Genomic DNA, 26,564 nt, shown 5'->3' with positions numbered 1-26,564 from the left:
AAAAAGTATTCATACCCCTTGACATTTTTTATGTAATAGACCAACACAAAGTTGCGCATAATGGTGAAGTCAAAGGAAAATGATAAATGGTTTTCAAATTTTTTTACAAATAAATATGTGAAAAGTGTGGCATGCATTTGTATTCAAGTCTTTTTGAGTAAAGCCCCGTACACGTACCGATTGTCGGCCGTAAATATTCGGCCGCCGACCGATCGGCCGATTGTAGGCTTGTTAGTATGATGCTTCCGACAGCCGACAGCGCATTTTCGGCCGAACAGAATCTGTCGTGCAGACTTTAAAATATTTGTTGGCCGTCACCAGAACGGCCGATTGTTCGCCAGTCAGTACAGAATTTGGCCGACAGACAGCAGATTAGCAAGACTGGGCATGCTCAGAAAAGAAAAAAGACAAGGAAAGTTAACCATCACATGACATCACTTCTGCAGTCGGCTGTTGTAGGCCGACAAAATTTGTGTGCAGTCTTTTGCAGTTTTGAACAGACAAGACAGCCCTGGACAAAAGACGGCCGATCGTTCGGCCGACGATCAGTACGTGTGTACAGGGCTAAAGTCTCTACCAGCTTTGCTTATCTAGAAAGTGACATTTTTGCTCCCTTTTTCTTTGCAAAATAGCTCAAACTCTGTTAGACTGGATGGAGAGCATCTGTGAACAGCAATTTTCAAGTCCTGCTACAGAATTAGGTCTGGACTTTGACTGGGCCATTCTAACACATGAATATGCTTTGATCTAAACCATTCCATTGTAGCTTTGGCTGTATGTTTAGGGTCGTTGTCCTGCTGGAAGGTGAACCTCTGCCCCAGTCTCAAGTCTTTTGCAGACTCTAACAGGTTTTCTTCTAAGATTGCCCTATATTTGGCTCCATCCATCTTCTCATCAACTCTGACTAGCTTCCCTGGCCCTGCTGAAGAAAAGCATACCCACAACATGATGCTGCCACCACCATGTTTCACGGTGGGAATGGTGTAATCAGGGTGATGTGATAGATTTCATATCAAAAGTCGGGCACGATTTCTCTTATTGATACAAATGATGGAGCACTATTCCTCCCTGTAATAAAAACACAGTGGCCCAAAAATCTTCCACCGACACCATCAATTGAGCACTATTTATCCCCTTGATACAAATATGAGGGCAATATTCCTCCCTCCCATACCAATAATGGGGTACTATTTCTGATAGTACATGACAATGATACCGATAGGGCACTACTGCTCTCACTGATACCAACAATGGGGTACTATTCCTTCCACTGGTACCTGAGAAAGGAGAGAGCGCTCGGTGCCCAGAATAAGGAAACGCTTGATAAAGTATATAATCTTTTATTGGAGTCAAAACATGTAGAGATAGAGCCAACACATTTCAGGGGATTGTCATTTGCTGCCTCTGCATCTTACAAGCAGTTATCAGCTTTCATACGAAACTTAGGTACAACTGTGGAGCCTACCCATTTTCGTTAGAATGTACCAACAGCCTTGAAGAAGGGAGAGTAATTTCCCCCAAAACTCGTTGGCTTTATCTGTACATGTTTTACCTCCACTAAATGATTATATTCTTCATCAAAAGTTTCCTTTTTCTGGACACCAGGCACTCCTTTCTCCTTACTCAAGAATATTCTCAGCTGAAGCTACAGCTCTGTCGTACCAGCAAGGTAGCAGCCCATATCTCCAGAGGGAGATCAACACCATCATTCACCCATGGAACCACCTAATACCTATCACAAACATTTCTACTGGTCCAACACAGTCTCTAGTTCAAACTAATCCCACTGGTCCCAGCAATGGAGCACTATTCCTCCCACTAAACCAGCAATGGAGCACTATTCCTCCCACTAAACCAGCAATGGAGCACTATTCCTCCCACTAAACCAGCAATGGAGCACTATTCCTCCCACTAAACCAGCAATGGAGCACTATTCCTCCCACTAAACCAGCAATGGAGCACTATTCCTCCCACTAAACCAGCAATGGAGCACTATTCCTCCCACTAAACCAGCAATGGGGCACTATTCCTCCTACTGATACAAAGTATGGGGCACTATTTGTCTTACTGACGCCACCAATAGGGCACTACTTCTGTTACTGATACCACCAATAGACCACTATTCCTCTCACTGACACCAACAATGGAACACTACCAACAATAGGGCATTGTTCATACACACAGTGAGAATTTAGAATTACTGACAGTTAGAATTAAAGTATCTGTAAACTTAACCACTTGTCTATCACTTGTCTACCTGGTCAATGTTTCCTGTTTTAAAAACAGGAAAAAAAAGATAGCATAATTGTACAGGAAAACAAAACCATGGTAATTGCTTATGATTCACAGTTCTTTAGCAATCAAAATCATTCAGTTATGATTTACATCTAAGTTAACTGGTAAGCACTGACATGTAATATGGCAAATAAAGCAAACACCAATGTGCTGCATATGACTATGGCTATAACCAGGGATTGGACAGCAGTGCTGAAAGACAACAACAGAAGAAAAGGGCGCACCGACCTAGCGCATTACCTCAATAAAATGTATTTGAAAAAAACAACAATAAATATACTCTCAAACACATATTGTGTAAATGCATGTAATAGCAAGTGGGACCCATCGCCTAATGTAATCCATTGGTACCAAGAAGGACCAGGCAGAGTCTGTGATGGCTGGTGGCTGCTGCATTTCGAGGGCGAACCCTCTATCTCAGAGCCAGGATTTACTACCCTGGCTCTGAGAAAGAGGGTTCACCCTCGAAACGGGTCAGCCATCATGGATGCCGCCTAGTCCTGTTTGGTACCGATTGACTACATTAGACTTGAAGGAGATGGGTCCCACTTGCTATTACATGCAATCACACAATATGTGTTTGTGGATATATTTATTGTTTTTTTTACATTTTCAAATACATTTTATTGAGGCAATGCGCTAGGTCGGTGCGCCCTTTTCTTCTGATGTTGTCTTTCAGTCTATAAGGATAACCATTGTCCTAAGGGGACAGCAAGATGGCTGGTGCTAAGAAAGAACCCTTGAGCTGGATACACACGATACAATTTTCTATAGATTTTTTTCCTTTAGATTTACCAAAACTATATAATATGAGGTCAAACCTAAACACTTGAAATGTGTATGCAATTAGGCAGGCATTTGCACTACATAGTTGAAGGTAAATCTAAAGGAAATCAAACAACAAAAGTTGTATACTGTAGTGTGTATCCAGCTTTAAGAGGGAAGACAGCGCAGCGCCTTCTAAGTGCAGCAAGACATTTATTGAAGTATGTGCAGCAGTATTACACTCACATTTAGTCGGTGAATAAGATGCAGTTAGTCAAATAATGTTGATCATCAGGAGCATCACTGGAGCGGGTCCTGGTGGTGGTGAGAGCGGCCCGGTCAGGCCTGAAGAAGGAGCGCATGCTCCGATAACGCGTCGCCGTAGCATCCCGCATCACCGCCAGGAGTGACGTCAGGATCCCAGGACCCACGAGTGCCAGCGTTCCACCAGTTGACGAGGAGCCCACGGACACCACCGAGGCCATCCCTGTACACACGGAGGAACCCCCCTGCCGCTCTCACCGGGATCCACTGCCTCCACCACCAGGACCTGCTCCAGTGATGCTCCTGATGATCAACATTATTTGACTAACTGCATCTTATTCACCGACTAAATGTGAGTGTAATACTGCTGCACATACTTCAATAAATGTCTTGCTGCACTTAGAAGGCGCTGCGCTGTCTTCCCTCTTGTTTCCCCCCAGAGATCTCTTCTGTCTCTTCCGCCGGCAGCCGCTACAGTGGACAGCTACCCCCTGAACTGTTTGGGGGTCCCCCCACCCCTGGTGTTTCCCTTCTCCCTTCCCCCCCTCCCCCGGGTCCCCAGGACCAGACTTTTTTGAGACCTCTTCTTGCGCCAATTCACCACCAAACCTGTATCCAGCTTTACACTGTGTACCTCTGGATTAACCATGGTGAGTGCTGGAGAATGTTTTTTGAATACATTGGACAGCATTGCAGTTTGCTTATTAATATCTTTAATTATGCTAGTAAAATCTATGTCAGTTATGGATTTGTTATTACTAAGGTAACTCTCCTTAACCACTTGCCGACTTCCTAATGACTATTTACGTTGGCAGTCAGCCCCTCACAGGCAAAGCAACGTAGATCCACGTCGCTAGCCTGTGAGGCTCCCTCACAAGCAAGCTCCCGCTCGCACACTGTAGTAATGTCACTGGTACCCCCAAAAGTGTCAAAAATGTCAGTCAAGGGTCCGATCTGTCCGCCGCAATGTCGCAGTCCCGCAAAAAAAATCGCAGTTTGCCGCCATTACTCGTTAAAAAAAAAACAATAAAAATGACAAAAATCTTTCCCTTTATTAGTAAACGCAATAACTTTTGCGCAAACCAATCAAAATACGCTTTTTGCGATTACCAAACATATGGTAAAAAAAAAAAATTGGCCTAAAATGTTAAAAAATTTAGATTTTTACATTTTTTTTTTTTGGGGGGGGGGATTTCATATAAAAAAATGTGAAAAATATTGTTATTTTTGCAAAATTGTCGCTTTTTTTTTGTTTATAGCGCATGATCAAAAAATCATACTGGTGATCAAATACCACCAAAAGAAAGCTCTGTTTGTGGGAAAAAAAGGACGTCAATTTCATTTGGGTACAGCGACGAACGACCGCGCAATTGTCCGTTAAAGTCACGCAGTGCCGAATCGCAAAATAGGCCCTGGTCAGGAAGGGGGTAAAATCTTCCGGGGCTTAAGTGGTTAAGTAATATCTTTATTATAAGTCCATAAATAAAGTGCAAAAAATGGTGACAAAAACTTCCAGCTTGGGGAAACTTCCACCTTTCCCCAAGCTGGAAGTTTTTGTCACCATTTTTTGCACTTTATTTATGGACTTATAATATGGACGTTTATTGCACATTGGTGTATCACTAGTCACCTTCTGGACATTTTTTGTTTTACACGATTTGCATACGTTTTCATTTTTTTGCATTATTATTGCATTTTTGGTTTATTTGTTTACATAATTTTGTATGTTGCACATATGCACTAGGGCAGCGCACCTGATTTCTTTACCTATTCTACAACATACACTCTAAGGTAGCAGCACACCCTATATTGAATCAGCGCACTTTCCTACCCACCACAAGTAATATCTTTGAATATATTATTATTTAGTAGACTTTAAATCTTTTTGATTTGTTAATAGAAGAAGAACTGAACAAAATCTTTGTGTGTTGCCAAACACATTTCTGTAGAGAAGATGGCCTGTTTGCAATGACAATTCATATTTCAATAGGTGTAGAAGCTCTCATACAATCTGTTAAATTCGAAAGCGATGAAGGCTTTTTATGACTAACATTGTGGTAAATCATTAGTCACAATAAGCCCTTCATCGCTTTACCACCTAACAAGTGTTGTATTGACAATAGTGTATATGTAAATATAGTTATTTTAGACATGGACCTGACCACAACCCAATCCCTATCTCAACTGTTGCTCTTACATAAGCCTAAATCACTAGTTCTAGTTTTAGTTTTAGTTCTAATGCTAGTTCTAGCTTTATCCATAAACCTAACTCTAGAGCTGTTTATTAATGTTGTAATCTGACTGTACAATTCTTTTAGGCTGCATTCACACTTGAGCATAGCGTTTTACCGCGGTTTTTACAGCGATTTTTACCGTGATTTTACGGCGATTTTCAGGCGTTTTTTTCAGGCGTTTTTGGAGGCAGGCATTGACATCTATCAAAAACGCTGGTAATCAGCCCAAAAAGAAGCTCATGCACTTTTTTCAGCTACAGGCATTTTGCAAAATGCTCAGATGTGAACAGGGACAATTTAAATGAATGGGGTTTTGCTTGTTGGGCGTTTTGGAACGTTTTTTTTTTAGCGTTTTTGAAACTGAAAAACACTGAAAAACGCCCAGGTTTGAACGGAGCCTTAAGGTTTACCAACAACTTAACAGTGCGATGGCCTAGCAGAGGATACCAATTGAATGGATTGTTTAGAAGACCTTTGCATTGTATGGTTGTTGGTAAAAAGAAAGGTGTTTTTACAAAGACAGAGCAAATAGATTTTAATGGGTATAGCTAGATTTACCTTAACCTGAATGCAGCTTTCAAGAAAGGAAAAAATACTAATCATATAAAGGTGGTGATCTGCCTACAGTAGCAGTATATTACTGGCTGCTGCTGATCAATGGTGACCAGGGCCATCAAGTGACAGCATACTCATGAGCATATATTAAGAATGCCTAAGGACATGCCTAGGGATGCTTTGGGCAACAAGTTTGAAAATGGCTGTTTTCTGTTGCCATATTAAAAGCTGCAGAGAGGTTAGTGCTCCTGGATTCTGGGCTTCCCTATACCCCCACCCCCTCTGACTGCTGGCAATACAAAAGCAAAATTAAACCTAAATGTCCCTTTTACTCACATAAAGCTGCAGTCACGTGACTTCCCAGTCCTGAGGCTTCTTTCTTCTTCTGTTGACAAGAGATGGGATCCTTATTTAGGTGTTCACGTCAACACCTGTATGACATGGACACTTCCTATTGGCTATAAGTGGGGGATTTAGAAAACCAGCGCTATGGATGTGAACTGCCAAAAACAGTAGAATATAAGGTTGCAGCCACCAACCAAACCCCTAAGAACTTAGGGGCAGAAATAATTTGTGAGGGTGAGTAGTTGGAAAACGGCGCTACCTAACGCATGTGTAAGATGCGAGTGAAAAGGAGAAAAAAGTGCTTAGTGCGTAAACGTCACAAAAGAATAATTGTGTACGTGAGTGAATAAATATATATAATTCAAGCCAAGACAATAGATAAATAGATAAATGAATAATAAATGTGAGGTATGGTAAAACCGTATAGTAAAAAGTAGTGTGTATTTGAATTAAAAATAAAGTGATTTTCAATAGGTGCTGCTGAATAAATAGTATAAAAATGCCAAGTAGGAAGGTAATGTTGATTGAATAAAAAATGCCAAATAGGTGAATGATGTGGAATAAATAATGTTGGGTAAAAAATGCTGAGATAAAGGTAGATGAATAGATTATAAATCAATCCTGAATCATAGAAGCAGTGAGAATACTAACTGTATACCTTTTTGGATGTAATTCTCCAATTCAAACACGAGGTGTCACACTTACCCTACGACCCCAGATGATAAGTATATGAGCCAAAAACAGGATATGGGTATGCTCCTCAAACCTGTCTGCTGATGGTCCCTGCGGACCAAAAAGATCCCATCTGGGTGCAAGAGGGAGAAAAGAGAGAATCTCCTAAGTGTGATAAGTGAAGATCGGGTATACAATGAGCTAATAGCGACTCACGCTTAAGTAGTAGATGCAGCAGATCCCTTCAGATAATGGCAGTCTGCGCCGAGGAAGCTTCTGCGTTCCAAGCCTGGGCGAGCTGCGGACCGGAAGTGACGTGGGTTTCTGCCCTACGTACGTTTCGTCATAGGACGTCTACGGGGAGCGGTACCCGTCAGTCGACCTCGCTGTCCTGAAATAGCCAGAGCCATCCCATCAGCCGCACCTATTGAAAATCACTTTATTTTTAATTCAAATACACACTACTTTTTACTATACGGTTTTACCATACCTCACATTTATTATTCATTTATCTATTTATCTATTGTCTTGGCTTGAATTAAATATATTTATTCACTCACGTACACAATTATTCTTTTGTGACGTTTACGCACTAAGCACTTTTTTCTCCTTTTCACTCGCATCTTACACATGCGTTAGGTAGCGCCGTTTTCCAACTACTCACCCTCACAAATTACTTCCTATTGGCTATCCAGTGGTGGGGTCCCCTCAGAATCCAGAAGAGGGGTCTGCACTGGTGATGTTAGCACAGGGCAGCTGGCTGAATTGGACACATCTGCAAGGCTAGATTAGAGGTCCCCTTCACCTGCAAATGTCACCGGCAAGGGATCTAGAAGGTGGACTTAGGTGAGTATATCTTGTTCCACAATGTAAGAAGAAAGAACCCTGCAGGATTGAATAAAAAGGGTGTAAGGAGGAGTTGGTATTTGCCCAGAGATTACCTTTAAAGTGTATTTTACACATGTGTGTGTTAACATATGTGTATTTTAAAAAGCATAATCTCTACCATCTGAAGTAACTGGTTGATATTGCCAGTCACCATTCATCCTTGTTCTAAACTAATCACACAATGCACAGGAAATAATGTGTTAGAGCGGTGAGTTTTCACTCTATGGCTGGCCATTCAGAGGTACAGGACACTGTGCAGACACACAGCATGTCTCTATTGGGTGGTTTGTTCAGCTACCACATCTCCCAACCAATCTTAGCCTGCCTCTGGCACACACCCCCTCTCAATCTCTTGCACACACCCCACGCTCAGTCACCGCTTGCATCTTGGCTCAGGCTGAACATACTATGGGATACAGGCACACAGTGTGTCTGCACAGTATCCTGCCACCCCACCTCCCACTATCAGGAAGAAGAGATGCATGGTTACATGACAGAACTTTTTGACTTTGTAAAAAAAGGAAAAAAGATGATTTCTGAAACTGAGCAAAAGCAGTTATTGTGCCCCAACAGTGCCTGCCTATTTATAACCGTTTTAGAAAGTGTCTATAACATTGTATTTTCACAGCTACTTTAATATAATGGTATAGAGATCTAACTTTTAGAGCAGATATTTCTTTCATTTTAAAAGGTGAATGAAAGCACAATGTTATTTTACTAATGAACTTCTTCCGTGTGTTATATTTAGAGGATATATGCTTTTTATAGAAAAACAATGCTCTGTTGGAATGCTTCCTATTACATTAGTAGTGCATGATCGGTATGCTGCCATGCATTGTTCTTCAAGGAATTACAGGTCACTTGGGATGAATTTTAAATATGGAATGTCTATTAATGGCAAATAGTAATGAACATATTTCCTTCGCTATACATCGAATCCATTACACTTCGGTCTAGATTTGTATTTTACATATCTTTAATAAAGGCAGCATTGTTGTTCATAATAGGATAGGGAAAATACTATGTTCTGTCTGGAATGCAAAGGATTCAGTACATGAGGAACTTATATTATAGCTCTGAATCTATCATTTATAGCTTTTTTTTTTTTTAATTCTTTATTTATTGAAATGCCACTTGAACAAACAATAATCAACAGAGAAAACAAGTCAAACCATCAATTGGCAGGAGGAATCGTGGATGCATAAATGAACGTGGAACATAGAAAAACGTATCCAAGACCTGTAATCATCTCAGCAGTTTGAGCTATCTCCTGTAGGAGACATATGGAAAGAAGAAAAAAGGGAGCTGTGTCATGGCCGCCACCTCCACCAGCATTTTCTAATGGCCGGCGTACAGAGGAAGCATAGACACCATACTAAAAGTAATCTTGTACATATAAGCAAAATTCTGACCTATTAACAAATGTGTACCAAGAGGCATGGTTTTAAAGTTTTCGCCCTATATAGAGAAGTTAGGGCTGGGGACACCTTGGTGTCGCTAAGAAATTAGGAAAGAGTAGGAGAGAAAGACTGAGAGAACGGACAAGAGTGGTATGAAGAAAAAGAGAAACAGAATGGGAGAGATAGAAGAGAGAGAAAGAGAAAAAAAAAAGGGGGGGAAGGGGAGGGGGTGGGACTATGCGAGTCAGTCGGAAAAGCCTGTTGATCAGTTGTCTCGTGGTAGATCCGCAGTCCCTCATGTATAGGTTAGATATTCATCTGAGAAGCAAAACATATCCCAACAAAGCCAGCGTCTGTTGTGTGCCTCCCCTCTGCCCGCTAGGGTTGCAGTCAAGCGTTCCATATGCTCAATATTATTCACTCTGGCAAGCCATTAAGACACCGAGGGCGGGGTTTGTTGCTTTCACATCATAGGAATACTGGCTCTGGCGGCACTTAGGAGGTGCTTCAGTAAGGACTTATTATATTGTTTACTCGACATCGGAGTCAGGTTGAGGAGCACTGCGGCTGGGTAATTTACTAGGGAGTAATCTGTTATTTTGTGCACTAGCTGCAAGACCTGTTGCCAAAAGGGACATAGCACAGAGCATTCCCAGAACACGTGGAAGAGTGTGCCTACATGGGAGCCACATCTCCAACAGTGGGGGTCATGTCCTATAAAGAGGGATGATAGCACTGCCGGAAGTGCGATGCCATCACGTCATTAGTTTGTACAACCTTTCTTGGTATTTACTGCAGATGGAAGATTTATGTGCAAAGAAGAGTATGCAATTCTTTTGGTCTGTGGTGAAAGTGGTACCCAGGTCCCTTTCACATTTCTGTAGAGATGGGGGTCCAGTGTCGACGTACTGTCAAGTAGAATTTGATAAGACATAGAGAGGGATTTCCTAAGTGGACCATCTCCAATACATAGGTCCTCAAAAGGTGTCAACAGCTGTCTGAATCTATGGTGGGCCAGCAGGGATTGGAAAAAGAAAGTCAGCTGTAGCAGCTTCCATCGTCCAAGAGTGGAGGATTGGAAAAGACCATAAAAGTCCAGGGGGCGTGCCCATGCTGTTTGAGTAAGGAAGAAGGAGGCTCTAAGAGGATATTCTCGTTCTCGCGTATATTAAAAGGTTTTGTCTGCAAGTCCTGGGACAAAGTCGGGGTGCCCAATGATGGGTGTGAGCAGAGAGGGATAGGCAGATTGCTCAAGCCTTCTATAATATCTGACTATTTATGTTAGAGTCGCTTCTATTAGGGGATGCGGAGACCATAATCTAGTGTGAGGGGCCTCAATCCACGGAAGGCCTGCCAACGGAAATCCTACCGATTCCTGCTCCAGTGAAACCCAGAGCTTACAAGAGTAGTGCCTACACCAGTCTATCACCCTAGTCATGTAGACCGCAGTGCAGTTTAATGCCGGGTCTGGTAGTGCCACCCCCCCCCCCCCCCTGCACTTGGATCTCTGCAAGAGAGATTATTTAAGACGGGGAGGTTTACCATGCCAGACATATTTAATAAATGCCGAACGAGTTTTGCGAAAAAAATTCCCTAGAGAGTTTGATTGGTAAAGCCTGCAGAAGGTATAGAAGGCGCGGCATCACATTCATTTTTAGTACATTGCACCTACCAAACCACAAAATCGCCAAGGATTTCCACGAGGTTAAGTCGGAGGTCAGTGTGGACAACAATGGTAGAAAGTTATATTGGTATATCAAGTGAACATGAGCAGGAATTTTAGTCCCTAAGTATTGGATTATATGGGAAGTTGGCACTGAGATGGGCAAGTGCCTGGGGAGGGAGGGTAATGTTGAGAGTCTCTGATTTTTCTAGGTTGATCTTAAAGTCAGCCAGAGCTCCATATTTACACATTTCAGACAGAAGAATCGGCAATGAAGTAAGAATGTTGGAAACATAGAACAGGAGGTCGTCTGCGTAGGCAGCAACCTTATGGTGATATGAGTTGGTATATAGCCTGGTGATGTCTGGATTGTTCCTAATGTGATTTAAGAGGGGTTCCAAGGACAGCACAAAGAGCAGTGGGGAAAGGGGACAGCCCTGCCTAGTGCCATTTCCAATCTGAAAAGCCCTGGAATTGAATCCGTTCACTCTGACTGTAGCGGAAGGGGTAGAGTATAGAGCCGATATCCAAGTCAGGAAGGGAGCTGGTATCCCTATGTGCCTCAGAGTGGCCTGTAGAGAGTACCAACTCACTCTGTCGAAGGCCTTTTCGGCATCAGTTGACAGTAGTATGATGTGGAGTTTCGTGTGTTTAGCTCTGGCAATAACATTCAGCGTACTGATCGTGTTATCACAGGCTTCCCTGTTACGAATGAAACCCTCTTGATCTAGTGGGATAATGTGCTGTAGAATTGTACTCATCTCTCTGCCAACATTTTTGTGAACAGCTTTAAATCAGAGTTAAGGAGGGAGATGAGCCTATAATTAGCACACAGCAGGGGGTCCTTACCTGGTTTCAGTATAACCAATATATGTGCCCTGAGGAGGTCAGGACAGGAGGCATACAGTGGCCATCAAGAACAGCATTGAAAGCAGCGATAAAGTGGGGTGCAAGGTGGTCTTGAAAAGTTTTGAAATACGGGGCAGTGAAGCCGTCTGGCCCAGGGGCTTTCCCAGCGGGAAAACCCACTAAAGCAGCCGTAAACTCTTCAGTTGAGATAGGGTCTGATAACACCATTTGTTCTTCCTCAGTGAGCGTAGGTAAGCAGGCTGCTCGGAGGTAGTCCTCAGTGGCCATAAGTCTGTCTGGCACAGCATCCGGAACTGAAGGAGAGTGAATGTTATATAAGGATTCGTAAAAAGTCCTGAAAGTTTCCGTCATCTCTACGGTCAAATGAGTCTTAGCTCCCCCCGAAGTGGAAAGAGCCGCAATATACAGCGCGTTGCGTCTAGTGCGGATTGTATTTGCCAGGGATCTACTGCATTTGTCCCCAGACTCATAGAATTTTCTACGCATACTCAAAAGTTTACTCTTGGCCTGAAATGAAGAGTGGTCCCTGATTTGTTCCCTAATCCTGGTAAGCTCGGCTTCCGTAACCTGGTCCGGGTGAGATTTATGTTTAGACTCAAGGGCATGAAGACTGATCAGGAGGTCTGTCAATAGTTTGCTCCTGTCCGCCTTGCCCATTTGACCATGTTTCATGAGGATTCCTCTAATGTAACACTTATAGGCTGCCCAAAGGAAGAGGGGATTGGTCACAGAGTCCTTGTTAGTCTCAAAAAAGAGAGTCAGTTCCCTTTGGACATTTGCTCTAATCTCTGGGTTCTGCAAGAGGGTGTCGTTCAGATGCTGACCTCGGCATTTTGTGGAGTAGGGAGATTTCCAGCGAGATCGGAGCATGATCTGAAAGAGTAATGTTGCCAATATGAGCTTTGGATACTAGTGGTTTTGCGGCATGAGGGTGAAGTAAGAAATCTATACGGGAGTTAGACCCATGTGGCATTGAGAAAAAGGTGTAGTCCTTTTCTTGTGGGTGAAAAATGCGCCATATATCTATCAACTGGTGTGAGTGAAGAAGGTTTTTAAGGCTGGTTCGGGTAGTGTGGGGCAAGGTTGACGCTCCGGTCGTGGAGTCCCTATGGTGATTGAGCGTGAAGTTAAAATCCCCGCCTATTATTACCGTGCCCTCCACAAATTACTCAATTACTCCAGCACCGCCAGGTGACCCGTATTCAGAAGGTAAACATTTACCAGAGTGAATGTCTAAGATTGGACAGTACCCTTTACCATAATAAATCTACCCTCCTGATCGGCCATAGCAGGCTACTGGACAATAATACACTAACCCCTTTTGACTTTGAGGAAGGGGACATACTATGGTAGACCCATGGGAAACGCTTATTTTGTAGTTTAGGGATTCTGTCCTTTCTGAAATGTGTTTCCTGGATGAAAACTACCTGGGGGCGCTGCCTCCACAGATCTGAGAGGCAATTGGTCCTTTTTTCTGAGGTATTAAGTCCCTTCACGTTCCATGATAACACCTTGAGTGTCATTGCAGTAACGTCGGCCCCACCCTGGGATCAACACAAAAAAAGGGGAGGGAGGAAAGAAAAAAAAAGGGGGGGGGAAAGAAAGGATGTAGATGAAGAAAGAAGCTGAGGGAGGTAAAGATGGGTGAAGTCCGAAGAGAGAGAGAGCAGGAAATAGAGAAATGGTAAAAGGAAAGATTAGTGACGGGAGACAAGAATTTCACTAATTAACTCCAAATGGAGAATGACTGCCAAATCAGCAGCCAAGGCCTACAGGGGAGAGAGATAAGGCACTTCAGGGAGGAGACCCGCAGGTAGCCCCCCAAGTCCTGGATCCACACAAGAGCGAGCATGGTGTCATAACAGTACAGTGTCCACTCCTTGTAACAGATACTGCTCGTTAAACCCCCCAGATCTCTGGGAAGCCAGGAGGAGCACCCCCCGGGGGCCTCAGTGAGTGCAGATATCCAATAGCGCAGACCAAGTATTATTGTCCCCAATACAAAACAAATCTGGACACTCATGGGGTAAAGGTAGGACTCACTGCGACGTAGAGCGATCAGTTGGACAGGACACCTGGGGGGCCCCAACAGAATGGCAGCAGCAATGGGGTTCCGAGCTGCCATGGTAATTCCAGCAGAAGGGGACCACAATCTGTAAGTGAAACAAGTTAGGACAGGCAAGCAGTGGTATAACAAAAGTTAAGCAACGGTTTTCTGTGATTCCCTGGAAAAGTTTATCGTCAAGGCTCATGGTCCTGAGGGGACCTGCGAGGCCCTCTCTGTGATCGTTGGCCTCAATGGGGTCTCTGTGGCCTCCCGGGTGCAGGGGCCGCTGCAGAGGTCACGGCCGACAGGTTGAACTCCAGCCAGTTGGGAAGGGATACTGGCTCCATGGCAAGAGCTGCAAAAAATTCCCGAAGTTCTAATGGGTGCTTCAGGGGAATGAAGGGGCCTTGTTTGCGGGATAAGAGGGGAAAAGGGTGACCCCATTTGTAGGTGATGCCAAGTTTTCTGAACTTTGCTAGGAGAGGCTTCATACAACGGCGCATCTGGAGGGTTCTCCGTGACACATCCAGCAGAAGCAGAATTTCCGCTCCATCAAATTCAAATGTGCCCTTTCTCCATGCCTGCTGTAGTATGTCTTCCCTTAGGGAGTATCTGTGCAGGCAGCAGAGAACATCCCTAGGCCTGTCACCTGCTTCCCCTCTAGGGCCCAAGGACCTGTGTAAATTTTTATGATGGTATCAGCAGGGCGCTCCAGAATCATGTTAAATATTGCGGTAACTGTGGCCTTTAGGTCTGCTGGAGCGGTAGCCTCTGGGAGGCCTTTGGTCCTGACATTGCATCTGGGGTTGTGGTTCTCCAGGTCATCCAAAAGTAGCATCAGTTGGGTCAGCTGATCCGCAGCAGTCGTCTGTGCAGTATGTACGTTGGTAACAGTCTGTTTAAGTTCAGTATTACCAGTTTCTAGTGAGGTAACTCTGGCAGTGAGATCTGTGACCTCCTGCTTAAAGCCTGTCAGTTCCCCTCTGAGGGCGGTCTCCACCCTGTTAGCCAATGCCTCAAAGTGAGCTCTGGTGAGCAATTGTTGTAAAAAACACCAGATAGTCTGGTCGTTCACAATCCCAGGAGAGGATCCAGGTACAGGGGGTACAGATGTAGAGTTACTCACTGTGCCTGGGATCCGGTGATCTGTGTAATGGCTGCTGTCTTCTGCCTCCCCATGAGGCTAGGAGGGGCTCTGGCCCCCAAACGGCGGCATCCCCTTCATTCCATTTTGCAGGGAGACAGAGGCTTCCTGATATTGCAGGGTTGACAGCGATAGGGAGCTTGGCAGACAAGGGGAAAGGTCACTGGGAGGAGAGAATGGCGGCATCGGCCCCATGCTCCAGGGGGCCTGTGTGGCTCCCCTGTACACCTGAATAGGAGGGGGGGGGGCATCATGTAGAGAAATCACTGTAGCTGCAGGAGGAAAATGGAGGCGATTGGTTTCTCTGTATGCTGCCCCCGCCAATCCTCCTCTCCAGTCCACTTGTGTTCTGCTGTCTCTGGGCCCCTGTGTCCTCCCCTGGTCCCCCCCCCCCCGCCTACTGTGCGACACCCCCTCCCCAGCCCCACTGTACTCCTATCCCTCTCCTGCCGGCTGCTGCAGGGGATGTGTCACAATAGAGAACCAGGAAGGGGTCGGTAAATATGTAATTTTTCTGAATGGACAGAATAATAGTCAGTGACATTGTAAAAAAATAAAATAAAATGATAAAAAATAATACAATTAAAATACCAAACAATAAAAACTACTGACACCTCTGGGTGAGCTTCCAGGATCACAAAGGTCACACTTTTGATCGGGCCCTGGCATTCCACCACTGTGGGGAGGCCCCAAGATGGCAGGATGGGGGCCCACTGCAGAACTTGTGAAAGGGATTCCGCAATGAGAGCAAAGGGCCCCAGGATCTGTGGGAAGAATCCCAGGCTTGAAGGGAAGGGCCCTTCATGGTTTCTTGCACCGGGGCCCTAAAGGGTCTAGTTACGCCTCTGCTTTCAGATACAGTACAGTCCAAGTCCTGCTTCATACGTACGCAAGTATCACAAGTACACAAGTATCAGCGTATACCCATGTTCAGCCATTGTTTTGTACAAGTGGCGTTGCAAAGAGCCTATGGCTCCCTCTGTGTGGAAATACATTTGAATCTCAAAATGTATGGCCCCAGACTCCTATGTGTATGAAGATAACTGTTTTAAAAATTCTTTGTGTAGTTTGTAATTAAACATGTACGTGGGAGCAGTCGTATTTGCATGCAGAATATTAAGGCTCTGCTGCTCTACGTTTTACTTAGACTACCCCTTCTCATAGGTCTAAATATCAAACATCCAATTAAAAGCAACACACTCTTTGTGCAGCTGATATCTTGTCTAAACTGTTGAATGGTAAAGGGGCTCTGCCCCACTGGCTAATCTACAGATTTCTATATTTATTACAAGAAGCCAGTATGTAAACCATAAAATTACTTTAAGGGAAACCCTTCAAATGTAAAATATGTACAGAGCTTACTAAAAACTACACCATATTTTTGCTTTTAAGAAATGACGACACTATGGTTACATTCTACAGCTGTTTTACAGTATATCTGGAAAAGCATTACCATTTAGGCCTCTTGCACACTGCAGCATGAAAAAGCTCAGTACAGCTTTTTTTTTTTTTTTTTGCTAAAATACAGCCCATTAAGGCCTCTTGCACACAATACTCCTGTTTGAGCATCTAATTTTTCCAGACAGTTTTTTTTTGTATGTATTTGCGTGTATTCGTGTGTATTTGCGTACATTGAGGCTTAAATTACTGACCAAAAATGCAGATTTTTCTATTTTGTTTTTACTGAAAAATGCACAGTTCTTGTTTACGCACCTGTGTGCTCAGGCACATTACAATTAATGGGCTGTATTTTACCTCAGAAGAAAAAAAAGCTGTACTGAGGTTTTTCATGCTGCGAGATGCTCAAACAGGAGTATTGTGTGCAAGAAGCCTTATGAGGGTTCTTAAGGTGGTGTTAACCTAGGACCATGTACTGGTTAACATTAGGAATCCGCAAATCTTCCTAGATTCATTTTATGAACCGTTTCTCAATTTTTGCTCAAAGTTTGACAATTTTGAAGCAAACCCTATTAAGGTCTGGAAGCTGGGCACTGCCATGGGATACATGTATCAATGCCCAAATAACAAAAAAATGTAAAACAAAATGAGTAACATACTACTATATATCTGGAGGATTGCCCTGCTTTCTCCAGTCTTTGGTCCGTCAGAGCTCCTACAGCTGCAAAGACTTTCCGTTGCACCCACACTTCGTGGTATTCCTCAATGGGTGTTGGAAGCACTCTGGTGTGACATTACAGCTGAGCTCCATTCAAAAGGGGAAGTTCCACTTTCGGAATGGACAATTGGTGCTTTTGAGGAGCGGGGGGGGGGGGGGGGACTGGGGAGTCTGTACCCGATTTTGAAAAGTACCTGCTCCCGCCTAAGCGATCAAAACCGGAAGATCTCCTCCTTCCCCCCACAGTCTTCTGGGACACGTGACAGGTCCCAGAAGACTGCAGGACCATTCACAATGCGCAGCACTTCTCACGCATGTGCAGTGGGCACCTGGCTGTGAAGCCGGAAGCTGTGAGTGCCCACAGTTAAGATGCGCTGGATTGTGGGACAGGTGTGTGGCTATTTTTTAAAAGTCAGCAGATACAGTTTTTGTAGCTGCTGACTTTTAATTGCTTCACAGGAGACTTGCAACTGCTTTAAGATGTACTGTATAAAGCAAATATTTAACTGAAAGCAAGCTCACTTGAAGTTCTGAAGCCTCTTCTTTTGTGGTTTTGTTTTATTTCACAGCCACCCAAAGGGGTGGACTTTGGAGAAAAAAAAGATTTTAAACCCTGAAGGCCTTCGAACTAATGTTTAAATTCCTGCTTTTTAAAAAGGTACTATTTAAAAGTAGCATCACAAGAGTCATACAACTGCAAATAAAAAAGGTTGAAAGTTACATTTACACTATATTACCAAAAGTATTGGGACGCCTGCCTTTACACGCACATGAACTTTAATGGCATCCCAGTCTTAGTCCGTAGGGTTCAATATTGAGTTGGTCCACCCTTTGCAGCTATAACAGCTTCAACTCTTCTGGGAAGGCTGTCCACAAGGTTTAGGAGTGTGTCTATGAGAATGTTTGACCATTCTTCCAGAAGTGCATTTGTGAGATCAGGCACTGATGTTGGAGAGAATGCCTGGCTCGCAGTCTGCGCTCTAATTCATCCCAAAGGTGTTCTATCGGGTTGAGGTCAGGACTCCACCCCAAACTCGCTCAGCCATGTCTTTATGGAACTTGCTTTGTGCACTGGTGTGCAGTCATGTTGGAACAGGAAGGGGCCATCCTCAAACTTTTCCCATAATGTTGGAAGCATGAAATTGTCCAAAATGTCTTGGTATGCTGACGCCTTAAAAGTTCCCTTCACTGGAACTAAAGGGCAAAGCCCAAACCCTGAAAGACAACCCCACACCATAATCCCCCCTCCACCAAATAATTTGGACCAGTGCACAAAATAAGGTTCACTCTGTACAGGCCAGTCAAGTTCCTCCACCCCAAACTCGCTTATCCGTGTCTTTATGGACCTTGCTTTGTGCACTGGTCCAAATCATTTGGCGGAGGGGGATTATGGTTTTGAGTCATTTTTCAGGGGTTGAGCTTGGCCCTTTAAAGCGCCAGCATACCAAAACATTTTGGACAAATTCATACTCCCAAATTGTTCCCAGTCCAACTGGACTGCACACCAGTGCACAAAGAAAGGTCCATAAAGATATGGATGAGCGATTTTGGGGGGAGAAATTTGACTGGCCTACATAGAGTCCTGACCTCAACCTGATAGAACACCTTTGGGATGAATTAGAGCAGAAACTGCGAGCCAGGCTTTCTTGTCCAACATCAGTGCCTGACCTCAGAAATGCACTTCTGGAAGAATGATCAAACATTCCCATAGACACACTCCTAAACCTTCTGGACAGTCTTTGCAGAAGAATTGAAGCTGTTATAGCTGCAAAGGAAGGGCCAACTAAGTATTGAACCCTACAGACTAAAGCTGGATACACACTATCCAACTTTTGTGGTTAAATTTCCTTCAGATTTACCTTTTCTATGTAGTGCAAGGGCCTGCCAGTTTGCATACAAATTGAAAGTGTTTAGGTTTGACCTCATATTATATGGTTTTGGTAAGTCTAAAGGAAAAAGTCTTCAGAAAATCTTATAGTGTGTATGGCCCATTAGACTGGGATGCCATTCAAGTTCATGTGCGTGTAAAGGTCGTGTCCCAATACTTTTGGTAATAGAGTGTATATGCCTTCTCTGCCTATACGTGCTTTTCCAGCACAGTTAGACTCCATTCACACTAGCGCGACTGACAAGTCTCGGTCGGTCGCCCTCCATTGAATAGTACAGGACCCGTTCTAATATGAGCGACACAAGTCGCTCCGACTTAGAAAAAGGGTCCTGTACTACTTTGGGGCGACCTGGAGGCGACTTGCATTGACTTCAATGATATGAAGTCAGTGCAAGTCGCGCCGAGGTCGTGGTGCACTTCACCTTCTTGCCAAAACACAATTATTCTTTGCTGGCTAAAACACTTCATATATTCATTTTGTCTTTTCAGAGCAATCCATGATTCCAGAAGATACCATTACAACATCATCTACTCGAGAAGAGCTGCTTGAACATATTAAAGTACAGTATATGCTAAACTCCACAATTCTTCCTCTACCCCTCAAACAAGCTTCGTATTTTATTATGCTTTTACATTGTTCAGTCTCATTCGCTCTGATTTAAAGTGTATCTATCTAAAACCAAGAACAAACATTTAGTATATTACAGCTTACCTGTCTTTAGATGAGGTGGTTGCATTTGTTTTTATTTTTAAGGCTTTTTTCTCCTTAGTTTTACCTGGAGATCCTGGCAGAAATATATTTGTTCTCCTAGGGTTATAATGCTCACAAACTATACTGAACCTATGGAGAAACAGCATTTTTTAACCTAGGACAGGAAGTATGCTTGGACCAAATAACACTTCCTGTTATCTCCATAACACAGAGGGGAGATTTTCGGTAGTCCACAAAAACAGTTGGAAACAATGTAAAATAAGAGTCCAGGACAGGCATATAGTGTGAAAATATAACCCTCAGCCCCTCCTTCTGTGCAGAGAGTATTCAACTCGCAGGTCAACAATCTAAGCTCCTGCATGCTGAAAGTGATCGAAGCATCAGCTGTTACAATTCTGACTTTTTTTTTTTTTTTTTTTTACAATTCTGACTTTTCAAAAATGTCTGTGCCACTCGCTTCCACACCCAGAGAAGAATGTGGCACAGTTTTCAAATGCGGTAGCCCTGACAGAGACAACATTTATTTAATTGATAATTAGAGGATTTTGAAACTCAGCTTAAGGGTGTTTTCACACGGTGCACCATCCGACAAGGTCCGTTTTGCTCAGCGGGGGATCGATCCGCCGATCCCCGCTGAGCAGGTGGACGACAGCCCTGATTCTGCTCTGTGTGCAAAGATGGAGCTGTCAGATCCCCGCTGTCCTCTATGGGGAGATCGCATGAGAACAGACCGCCTGTCCGTTTTTATCCGATCCGATCCACCAGACGGATGGAAAATAGGGGTTCCATCCATCCCGATTTCACAGACAGGATCAGATCAGAGAGCAGCGGGTGTCAGCGGACATGTCTCCGCTGACATCCGCTGCCCCATAGGGATGCATGGAGCATCCTATCGGGTCCGCCTGAAAAACTGACAGGCGGATCAGATCGCCCGCGTGAAAGGACCCTAAGGATTTTAAAATGTTGTTTGAAAAGAAAAGAAAAATGATGCAAGAACATTAATAGACAAGATAATAAAACAGACAATTATGCAACAGTAAAATAAATGTGATTAGAAGGAGAAATTACTTAGTCAATTTCAACAATTGTTTTGTTCCCTGAACACTAGTCCAATCTGATATATCAGAGTCATTGGCTCCTAAATAATTACCCTTAGCATTCCCTCATAGTGTCTTTGGTAAACTTGCAGTGCTGACATGAAAATGCAGCCTACTCTCCTGATCGCCGAAGAGACTTGCACTTACAAAAAAAACAGAACCAATTGAACAATCTAAAGGGTGTGCTGAAGGGTTGTTGAAGTGTTTTATTATGCTCCAGCATATCCTCCTTCAATGCCAATTATCCATCCAACATACAGTATCATTGAACAGAATTACATTACGTTTCTTTAGAGACCAAATGTGATGGATGGAGTGGAATTTATCGCTTAGAAGATCTAATGTGATCCATTAGCCTCCTGCACCTTTTATATAGGAATATTTGGAATTTTACTTACTGTTTTCTTATACATTTCTTATACATTAGTGTAACAAATTTTTAATAAATGTAATTTCATTACAGTAGGAATTATGAATCAGTTTGAGAATTTGAGAGCTTGAGATGTAGTAAAGTTCAGTGTTAGTAGAATAAGACCAGATTTACAAATGTGTTTTGCTTTACGACTGGTTTACCATTAAGCAATCTTTGCTAATAGATGGTTTAGACCAGTGTTTCTCAACATTTTTTCCATCAAGGAACCCTTTACAATTCTCCACAATATCGGGACAGCCCAATCTTAAATGTAAAATACAAAAATTTTAGTTTTACATAATGCATCAACATCCACACATGTAGGACATCCAACATTAGATGTGATTTTCTCTTCCAAAGCAAATACACCTATATACACTGGCACTGACTAGTATCCCAGTGTTTCTCTTTTCCCTTGACTCTGTCACTAAGCTAATAGGACCCCAGTGCTGACAGAAAGGGATGGAGAGTTCAAAGATGCTGTCCAAGTCCTCTTTATCAATTGACAATATCATTGGTTCTTAGGATACTGGAATCTGGACTGTTGTAATGGTGCACAATAACAACACGTGGCTTTGACTAACTAAAAGGAAGCATTAATCTACCCGTTGACTTGTATACAATTTGTGGGCAATGTTTAGTTATTTTCCCAAGGCACCCCTGAAGAAACTTCAAGGCACCCTGGTTGAAAAAGGCTGGTTTAGACAACCTGCTTGTTTCTAGCTGGACTGTTTTCGTGGGGATTTTATGATGCTGCTAAATTCCTTCTAGCTAATCTGCTTTGATTCAATGTGTCTTGAACTGGGCTATAATCCGTTACGTCCTGAGAATGCCTAGCCGAGACAGGAGATTTAAATCTGACCATTTTCATTTTTTGAGTTGTAGCATCGAAAACCTAAAACATTAAAACTCTGGAGAAATAAGAGGAATAAGGGTGACATTGTTTGCAATATGTAGTGGGGGTGGTGAGGTAATTGGCGCTGCCTAAAGATATTAAAGTGTGGTGGTATAATAGATTCTTGATATCACAGTAAAATATGGTACAATCATATACAGAAATGGTAAACCATGTATAAAATACTATAAATACAAAAAGGCAATACTGTTGACGATGGATAAATAAATAAATATAAAGTGCTTAGTGAGCAAGAAGTGACCAAATGAAGTGAGCAAAAATATCAGAAAGAGTATAAATCGGTCACTGTAATAATAATGAACAGAATTTGAGTGAAATAGATATTTAATTGTATCAACAAAAGTTGATAAATTAAAGGATAAAGTGGTTCCAATGAAAATTGGATACAGTAAAACTGTACGTGATAGTGAATAAATATATAAGTATTAGAGAAAAAAAGTGATCAAGTGCAATTGGTCCTAAAAGTAAAAAAAAAACATTCAAATGAAAGAAATGACCAAGAACTATGCGTGGTGGTGAATAAATATATATCAGAGAAAAAAGTGATCAAGTGCAATTGGTCCTAAAAAGTATAAAATTGATAAAAGGACCAGTGAAAATGAAGGAAATGACCAAAAAAAATATAAATATATAAAAAATGTATAAAAGTGGGCATAAAAGTCCATAAAGTTCATAAAGTGATTTTGAGAGTAAAGTATCAAATTGATGGGTGATTCTCGAGGGGATCTAGGTGTTGGGTGCCGGGTGAGGAAACCAGTGCTCCCCTTTCAATATCTCCCGCACTCACCAGAAGTCGGCATCCCTGCAGGGGTAACCAGCGTGTTGGTAATCGGGTATGCCCTCAGCCAGGTGTTATCCTGCGTACCGATTGCTTCAATGGTTAATCCTGAATCATCTTTCCCATATATACAATGTATTCAAATGGGGTCAGTAAGCCTCAAGTACGATTCACATCCATCAAAAATAAATCCAGGGTCATGTGCCAGAAAAAGAGCCTCATATAGTGAGTACTGATTAAAAATAACTTCCTTTATTATAAAGTAAGAATAGTACTCACATTAGGTGCAGGTAAATAAGCGAGCAGTGTATTAGGGACCGCAAGACCCTCTTTAGCGGTGACTTCCGTGACGCTATGCGAGCCAACCGCCGGATCTGCGTTCCAGTAAAGCGGAAAATTACGTAATTACGCCCACCAGATTACCAACACGCTGGTTACCCCTGCAGGGGTGCCGACTTCTGGTGAGTGAGGGAGATATTGAAAGGGGAGCACTGGTTTCCTCACCCGACACCCAACACTTGGATCCCCTCGAGAATCACCCATCAATTTGATACTTTACTCTCAAAATCACTTTATGAACTTTATGGACTTTTCTGCCCACTTTTTTAAATTTTTTATATATTTATATATTTTTTGGTCATTTCCTTCATTTTCACTGGTCCTTTTATCAATTTTATACTTTTTAGGACCAATTGCACTTGATCACTTTTTTCTCTGATATATATTTATTCACCACCACGCATAGTTCTTGGTCATTTCTTTCATTTTAATGGTCTTTTTTAACTTTTAGCACCAATTGCACTTGATCACTTTTTTTCTCTGATACTTATATATTTATTCACTATCACGTACAGTTTTACTGTATCCAATTTTCATTGGAACCACTTTATCCTTTAATTTATCAACTTTTGTTGATACACTTAAATATCTATTTCACTCAAATTCTGTTCATTTTTATAGTGACCGATTTATACTCTTTCTGATATTTTTGCTCACTTCAAGTGGAGTTCCGGGCAGAGAAACGTTTTTTTTTTTAACATACCCCCGGGACAGTCAGGGCTAGCACATTCCACAATGGCTAGCCTCTGATCTGTCCCGGTTCGCACTTACCTTTTAGAAGAAATACTTACTTAGAAGTTTTCTTCCACAGCGTTTCCATCTCGGTTGTGGGCAGCTGAAGCCGGCGCGGTCCTCTTCTCTGTCTTCTTCCGCGTCTTCGTGTCCCAGAATGCGCTGCACCGGCCCCTCTCGTCACTTCCGGTGCCGCGCCGCATTCCTAAACAGCTTCTGGGCATGCCCAGAAGCTGTTTAGCAGGGGAATGCGGCGTCGCCCGGAAATGACGAGCGGGGCCGGTGCGGCGCATTGATTCCTGGGAGCTATGACGTTTAGCTCCCAGGAATCATTGCGAGGCAGGAAGTGACGGGGTGAGCCTCGGCGCTGGAGGAGGAAGCTGTCATAGGTGAGTATTTACGATCGTCAATTACAAGGTGAGTTTTAAAAAAAAAAAAAAATCTAACTATCCAATTCCTTTTCAGGTTAGGCTGAACTAGCGGACGGGCACAAAAAAAAAATATCGTTTTTGTGCCCGGAACTCCGCTTTCATTTGGTCACTTCTTGCTCACTAAGCACTTTATATTTATTTATTTATCCATCGTCAACAGTATTGCCTTTTTGTATTTATAGTATTTTATACATGGTTTACTATTTCTGTATGTGATTGTACCTTTATTTTACTGTGATATTAAGAATCTATTATACCACCACACTTTAATATCTTTAGGCAGCGCCAAATACCTCACCACCCCCACTACATACTGAATATTGCCCTCACAGTCTATATTTTTGAGGTAGGCTGCAGCCAATCTATTTCTCCATAAGCACGGAAACCTTCACCTTATATATTGTTTGCAATATGACTTCTCCATTCTGTTTGCACAGTTTGGGGTTATCAGATTTCAACAGGAAGTTATCAGCTCAGTAGATTTCTGATAGATGCCCTGGGCCCACTGGTGCTGTGGCACTAGAGCTGTTCTAATTTCTAGACCAAGTAAGCCTCCATTAACTTAAGGGAAGCAAGGTCTTACTCTTTGACGTTTCATTTTGCAGAACATCTAAATGATGTAAGCAGCTGTAACAGCCACAGGACCTTATTGCTTAAAGTGTTACTAAACCCACAACAGGAAAATCTGACTGTATGTGCAGTAAAGCATGCTTGTTATTCTCACTGGGGAACCTAAGGGGTTAATTCTCTGCATTGTGTAAAAAGACTGTTTGATCCTGTCTTGTCTGTTCCTTCCCTTCTTTTACTGTCCCCAACCCATCTCCAAATAGTACAGAGGCTGGAGGACAAGCTGCACATGCTCAGTTTGCTGTATATTGCTAGAGAATTTTTTTTTTTTTTTTGGTAGAGTGCATGTGATCAGCACAGGGCAAATCAGCACTGTCCAGACTGAGGGCCAGGGGTCCTGCAGCCCTATAGGACAGTCACAGCAGAATTAAAACTTATGCTACAAGCTTTAACAAGACACTGATAAAGGTCAAAAGACTGCTCTAACTGCTGATAAAAAAGGTATTGAGCCGTTTTTATTTACTAAAACTATTGCATTTCCATATTCTGTGTACTGTGGGAGACCAGATATAGTGAATGCAGAGTCCTGGGTTTAGTAACATTTTAATAATAATTGTACACATATATATATCATAACACATTCTTTTGTCCAAATCAGTCATGTAATTGGTAGTTGTTTTTTCAGTAAGCCTTTTGAGGCAGTTAGCCACAAAAAAATAATGTAGATATATTATTTTTTATTCCATACAAACTGTTACGTAAACAAATTTAAAAAGTTGCAATGGCTGGTAGGGCTGTTTTTAATTGGTAGTGGCCTCATAGAGAGAAAGGATTGGATGACCGACATTGGTTCACCTATTGCCAACAATCACCGCCACATCCCTAGTATACTATCAAAAGGTAAAAAGGTGTTCAATGGCCGAACTGACCAGCCAGAGAACCACCAAAGAGGTGTGGGACTTTGAAGGCAGTGTGGTTATGGCAGAGACAGACAATCAGAAAATGTTTCAGTTAAAATACATAATTTATTCATTTTATAGCATAAAACATACAAAAAACATACAGAAAACCTATAGCAAAATGCAGAAAATTATCCATGATAAAATTGATACGGATACTGTGATACTTTAAACCAAGAGATACATGGGGTCACCAGACACCAGGGACCCTGGTGACCCCATGTATCTCTTGGTTTAAAGTATCACAGTATCCGTATCAATTTTATCATGGATAATTTTCTGCATTTTGCTATAGGTTTTCTGTATGTTTTTTGTATGTTTTACGCTGTAAAATGAATAAATTATGTATTTTAACTGAAACATTTTCTGATTGTCTGTCTCTGCCATAACCACACTGCCTTCAAAGTCCCACACCTCTTTGGTGTTTCTCTGGCTGGTCAGTTCGGCCATTGAACATCTTTTTACCTTTTGATGG

The 26,564-nt window shown here is 42.6% G+C and overlaps 1 protein-coding gene across 1 annotated transcript in view; it reads left to right on the top strand.

The window, feature by feature from the left end:
* Window positions 1-26,564, top strand: part of CYTH4 (cytohesin 4) — a 145,167-nt gene that overhangs the window by 34,147 nt on the left and 84,456 nt on the right. The window contains exon 2 of the mRNA XM_082266077.1: window positions 19,636-19,706. Within this exon, the coding sequence (XP_082122203.1) occupies window positions 19,636-19,706 (71 nt within the window). The remainder of the gene's footprint in view (window positions 1-19,635; window positions 19,707-26,564) is intronic.

This window comes from Pelophylax lessonae (genome assembly GCF_965119305.1).
Source record: "Pelophylax lessonae genome assembly, chromosome: 8".
Lineage (NCBI taxonomy): Eukaryota > Metazoa > Chordata > Amphibia > Anura > Ranidae > Pelophylax > Pelophylax lessonae.
The sequence above is the reverse complement of the archived record's forward strand: the minus strand, read 5'-3'. Positions and strand labels throughout refer to the sequence as shown.